General features: G+C 40.5%; 2 protein-coding genes across 5 annotated transcripts in view; one reads left to right on the top strand and one right to left on the bottom strand.

Annotated features, from left to right (window-relative positions):
• Positions 1-652, bottom strand: part of LOC108966429 (receptor-type tyrosine-protein kinase FLT3) — a 46,697-nt gene extending 46,045 nt beyond the window's left edge. For all 4 annotated transcript variants that reach the window (XM_018929330.1, XM_018929328.1, XM_018929327.1 and 1 more), the window contains exon 1: positions 87-652. In XM_018929330.1, coding sequence (XP_018784875.1) covers positions 87-92 — 6 coding nt within the window. In that variant the 5' untranslated portion in view covers positions 93-652. The remainder of the gene's footprint in view (positions 1-86) is intronic.
• Positions 653-3,763: 3,111 nt separating this feature from the next.
• On the top strand, positions 3,764-5,992 carry LOC108966379. Its single transcript, XM_018929237.1, has one exon. The coding sequence runs from the start codon at positions 3,844-3,846 to the stop codon at positions 5,782-5,784; it is 1,941 nt and encodes a 646-aa protein (XP_018784782.1). The 5' UTR covers positions 3,764-3,843; the 3' UTR covers positions 5,785-5,992.
• Positions 5,993-6,335: the final 343 nt, after the last annotated feature.

The raw sequence follows: 6,335 nt of genomic DNA, 5'->3' as shown, positions 1-6,335 counted from the left end.
ATTATTTAAAAAATTCGAAACAAATACCGAATTTTTAATTCTCATAAAAAAAACGTTATTTTATATAAATAAAAATGTATACTCACTCGCATAAATCCAGTCGGATGGCCATTTCATGCAATATTTTGAAGCAATTTTTATTTATACATACATATTTTTTTTTTTTTTGTTTTTTGACAACCAACTATTAATTAAATCTTCAAATAAATTCTCTACCGCACTCCCGCAGTTATTTCGATTTTATTTTTATTTACTCATATTTGTCACACTATCCCCCGCAGTTACATAGATTACGCACTTCATCGTTGTAAACACACTAAGAAACACTTATTTTCCTGTTCGCACTGCCACTTGATGATTCTCGTCGAATGCTGGATTCTTTGCCAATTCACACGTTAGCCAAACAGACACGGCAACGCGCACATGAACAAGCGTTTGTTTACTTCGCTATTAACACACTTTGTCTAAGGGTCACTTAGACACTATATTTATGCCAATATCCACACACTTAAATATATCCATTTGTCATTTTTTCTGACTTCTCATGCGCCTACATGCGCTTATTTATTTACACAGTTAGTTTTTAAATTTGCTTTCCGTTTCCGCTTTTCCACTTTTCCACTTTCGCCGTAATACACGTTCCGCACGTTTGAATGCCTTCGAACTTCTGTCGCATTGAGACTTTTATTGGTTGGCCGCAAGCCGCCAAATTGATTGACAGTCATAAAAGCTCCGCGCCGAAGCTGTTCTCTTTACAATTTTGCCGATAAATGTTGTGCTGTGTGCGTGCTGTCGAAGCTTTGTGCTAACGTAGGCCAGCACGTGACGTCATTTGCGCAGAAGAGAACGCCAGTGTTTGGTACATTTGACTGACAAATCAATTATTGGCAAAATTGTTCACCTTTTTATTTAAAAGCATTTAACCTATATCGACCTGTGTAGCTTTGTTGTAGTATAAATCGCATGACTTGCAGTTAGTCGGTAATTTAATTGTTATATTTTGACAAATTTCTTGGGATTTTTTCAATTTAATTTCATTATTTAACCTCAGTCTAGAAATTGATTTTGAGGTTAAAATTTTTGCACCGTCTTATGTCTAACGGTGCGAAAATTAGTACTGGTTCGATTTTTTCGATAAATACCCTCAAATACATCCCAACGTTAAAAGCTCTGAAGAGCGCGAAACTTTCGCTTAGTATGCTTGTTCTTCTCTCTGAATTAGAAAATACGCGACGGTGTTCTTTAAATTGAAAATATCACTGACGTTCGAGTGCTTCACGTATACAAAAGGCTTTCTCTAAACTATAAGGGCACTGTTTGGTTTTTGATTAGGGAATTTTTCAAATACTCTAAGACCTATTTAAAACTATCTGTTGTAAAAAAAAAATACGCTATTTGGTGAAAGAAAACATCATTAGTGTTCAATGGAGTGCAATTTATGACCATCCAATTGTCCTTCCCACGACAGTCGGGTCTACGTAACCGGAGCGGACCCGGATTTTTTTCCGATCAAGGACTGTCAGCTCGGCAGAGTTCTTACGCTACAACGAGAACAACCAACCAATGACTGTTAAGATCATAGGGTCCTGTCAATGTTTTTTAAAATAAAACGAAGAAGTCGGCGGAAATTGATACTCATTGATTTGGGCTCATTATAACTGTAAATGAGAACATGGAAGAGATTTTTGAGTTTCAACAAGATGACTCGCCATGTCACTCTGAATCAAATCGTTCAGTACTCAAAACAGTTGGTGTCAAAAAAAGATGCCACCTACCAGCCATCCATATCTTCAGACCGAACTCTCCCAACACCATCCATCCTCGAACCTTTGAATAGCACAAGATAGGCAGTCATGCTAAAATAATCATTGCACCGGAGTATTGAATTGCCAGGATGAAATTATTTTGCAACTCCTGCAATACGCTAACGTGTAGAGGAACTACACCTGAATCCAGAAAAATAGAGGTTGCATCTCTTCAATGTGTTTTAGCATGGTTGATTTAGTTCTGAACTATTTGATCTCATCACATAACATCGATGATGCAAACGGTAATCATTCCAAGTCCATTGGATTAAAAGTGAATTCACCTGCCATCCATTTTTTCCCCAAACCCAAAAGTAATACACAAAATTTCATTGTCGAGCTAAATTCTTATACAGATAGTTATGGATACCGACTTGTCTAACAAATCAGAACAACAGATTTATAGCAGGCTTAGTTTTATTGACTCGAATTTTCGATTTTGTGCTTTCAAGTTAAGTTAGGTTACCTTAATCTGGTAGGAGAATAAGCCACGCATAGGCCTGCTTTGGCGATACTAGATGGAGTTCAGTTGCTAGGTACAAGAGGAGTAGGATTCCTGCCCTTGAAGCAAACTTTAACGGACTCTGCGGCCTCACTATCGCTACCTCCTCGTATCATACCATTAGAACCCCAGATGCTTACAGCGCTGTCTTGTCAATGCGGGACGAGTGCACAAGACATTTCCTGCAGTCTTTTCGATCTGTCCTGCGGGTCTTTGTCGCCACCAGGCAGTGTATTTCTACCATGTTCCTACAAAATTTTCTATCGAATGCCAAGATCACATCTAATTCTTCTCCCCCAAATAAAATACAAGTCAGGAATTGAAGCCAAAACCTACAGGGTTTGCCCGGTAAGTAATACGACTGAGTCGATATAAAAAAATTTATTGAACCAATCGTTACAATTCTTTAAAGACTCCATTACTACGGGCTCTATCGAAATAGGCTCTTTATGAGTCGATTAAGCGTTGCAAGCGCGCTTTTCGATCATTGAAGGCGACACAAAAGGCATTCTCCGGAATAGCCTTCAGGCAAGGAAACAAAAAAAACTCCGATGGGCTACATCTGGGCTGTAGGGCGGCTGCGGAACTGTTGAGGGTCACTTTCACATATGTTCAAATTTTCTTAGCACAATTCCACTCGCCGCATTTTCTGGTCGTCAGTGAGCACTTTTGGGACTATCTTCGCGCACACCTGGCGCATATTCAAGTGCTCCACCACAATGGCATGAACCACAGATTTTGATAAATTTAACACCTGGGCAATTAAACGAATACTGAGTCGACGGTCTGGGTACAAAGCTTTCAGCACACGAGTCACATTGTCTGTGTTTGTCGAAGTCGCAGGTCTTCCAGCACGGTCTTCATCAGCAACCTCTTTCCGGCCCTCCAAAAAGGACTGGTGCCACCGATCATATCAAACGTCTCCGTTGCAGATTTATCGAGTTTCACGCAGAATTCAATCGTGTGCCTCCGCACTAAAACACGCTGCATTTTCGGCTTGCGCTCACAGAAACACGTCGCGTGAAAAGGTTTGCCCTGACTCTCCAGGAGCTCGGAGACAACCGACCAGCCGCTCGTTCGTTAGCTGAGAAAATCCTCTACCGAATCCACGCTCCGTCAGACCTATTACTATCCGAACAAATCCTGTATTGTGATCGATATGTTGTATCTTAACTTATGAGTAAGAATATTGTCTAAATGTTTCATGTTACTATAGGCTCTATCATTGATAGTTATCTGATAGTACATACTAATGTATGTTTAATTTTCTATCCCACAACTCCTCCCATATATCCCACGTATCTTCAGGATTTCCTCTTTTAAAGTTTATTCTACTAAAAAAAATACATATCTGTGTTTAAAGCTTTTACTTTCCAAAGTCTTGGTAATCATAATTCAATTATAAATTTTGAAGGAATTGAATTACATTTCAAATTTGACAAGAGAAAAAGAAAAATAGTATATTTTCGGAGAACTTATTTTTTTAGAACACTTTCCGTTTCAAATAAATTCTTTTCTTAAGCTTTACAAGTTACAATGTCAACAGAACTGAATTTTCGACAACTTATCGATCTGGCTATCGGTTCGCCGGAGCCAGGACATGTAAATTTTTACGCGCTCCATTTTTTACTTTTTTCATTCGCCGAAAAGCTGAATCTTATCGATGAACCTGTGGACAACACGAAGTACGAAAATGTGTCGATAGTTATGAGCAGTGGCAAGTTCGGGAGCGATTCCTGTGATCAATATCCGGGCTCAGTCAGTTTTGCACATAGTAAAGGCTCCACGCTACGTCATGCGAAGGAATCGTCAAAGCCGTTGATGAAACGCAATCGTAAAAGAGAGACGGGCGGTGCTGATCCCGAGGATACTGCAACAGCTGAAGGTACAGAAGTTGAAGAAGCCGAAGCTGGTGAAGGAGGCGAAGGAGGGGAAGGCGGTGAAGAAGCGCAAAATATTCAAGAAGGACCTCAGCTAGAAGTAGTGGAAGAAGGACAGTTAGAGGCACCACCTGAACCCGTTGCACCACCAGCGAGAAAGCAATCAATTGAAAAACCAATAGAGTTAGAAATTGTGCCAGCAACTGGCGAAGAGGTGTTCGATCAACCAGTCGAAGCAAAAACTTCGGGTGAAGAAATTGATCTTGCCATACAACTAGAACATCAGCAATTAACGAGTTCCGTATATCGTGGCATTACCATTATGAAGGATCAACTCGAACTGGTTATGGAACTTATGCGGCTTGTCGTTTCTATAACGGTCCAAAAGAGAGCCACGCCCATGCAAATAGAACAATTGCAATCGTTAATAAAGAAAATGATTGCCATACAAAAGGAAAATACGTATATAGAAAATGCATATGGTTTTCGTATAGACGATACCTACTTCGATCCCGATTTGGACCGACTGGAAGATGGAATTGAAGATGAGGAAGATGAGGAGGAAAGCATGCACAGTGATCCCTCCTACAAATCGCCACTGACTTCACATATTACGGTACCACCAGCAGTTCGACCAACACAAGAAGAATACGAGTTAGATGCCCATCTCTGCTACTCACCCGACAAGCTATTGGATCAGCTGATGGACCTCAAGTCAGAGTTCTGTATGCTAACGAACAAAGTCAATGAAATTACTGCCACCATACTAGAACAGGATTGTCAGCGTACCACAAGGCTCATCGCCGATCTGCAGGAACAGCTCAAAGATCTGAAATTTTATGTAACCAGTTTGAAAGAGGCTACCGATCGCATGGAATCGAAAAACGTTAATTACAGCGAAACCATTGATGAGCTTACCAAAACCATAGATGAAATAATGAATGATAAGATCGATAAGAGTGAAATTGAGATATTACTAGCTGATAAAGTTGACTACAATCAATTGCAACGTAAAGTCTCCAACGAACAGATGCAAGAGTTCCAATGCCGTTTAGATAAGAAATTCACCGAAGTTCAAAATCAAATCAAAACTAACGATAAGAATATGTATCAGGCCATGGATAATATAAGGATAACGCTCGGTTTGGCATCTGTAGATGATATATTGAATAGATTTAAGGAGAAGATAGAGGCGCAAATACAGGGACTGCAGGAGACACTGCGCAAGTATATGGACGCCACAAATGACGAGTGCGCCGCCGCGGGTGCACGTATAAAGGTGCTGCAGGATCTCGCCTGCATCTCCTGCGACACGACATGTGTCATGCGTACGATGGAGAAGTCGAAGGTGGCAAAACTGCCAAATGCGCACGCCTCGAATTTGTTGAGCCCACTCATCACCTACGAAATCGGTTCGATACGCAAGTCAGGCATTATGGGCTATTATCGAAAAGATGATTTCCCACATGCACCGAATGCCTGGCTCAACCAGCAGAGGGTTTCGATGCGCATGTGTGTGCCACGTCACGCGGGCGGCGCCCACACTACTCACACCGCCAAGGAGCACTTCGAAAAGGTCGTGATCAGTAAAAAATAAGACCTTAATTTTGTATAGATCCTTAAAGCTAGCCTCTTTCAGTTTCATTCCGTTATAGGCTCTTTCAATATTTTTGTCGATACTCAGCTTATCTAAATTTATATGTTCTAGTATAGTTCTAGGGATTTTAACATTCAATATTTTATTTTCGGATTTGTGCCTTTTCAAAATAAAATTGGATCAAGCTGAATAAATGCAAAGACTTGGAATTGACACTTAAAGAAGCTGAAGTTTTATTTGGGTCCATTGTATTATTGACAACTGTTATCTGTCGGGTGTCAATTGTGGTCGCACGTAAATGTAGTTAAGATCGGAGACAATGGGTTAGTTTAGATGGTTGGTTTAAAAAGGGATGCGGAAGGGCGCCAGACCGTAGGCGGCCACACTTTAATCATGATTAAGCCCTTTGTGTTTCCGAGTGGTAACCAATTAAGCTCAATCCAGCATCCTAGTGATTTGGTATAATACGTCTCATCTTGCGTGCCCTGAGATGACCCGTAAAATATTACTAAGTGGCTTCTCACCTACCCAATGTCGTGAGGTAGAATCGT

Source organism: Bactrocera latifrons, unplaced genomic scaffold, assembly GCF_001853355.1.
Source record: "Bactrocera latifrons isolate USDA-ARS-PBARC rearing strain unplaced genomic scaffold, ASM185335v1 scaffold_16, whole genome shotgun sequence".
NCBI classification, from domain to species: Eukaryota; Metazoa; Arthropoda; class Insecta; order Diptera; family Tephritidae; genus Bactrocera; species Bactrocera latifrons.
This window is presented reverse-complemented; position numbering and strand designations above follow the sequence as displayed.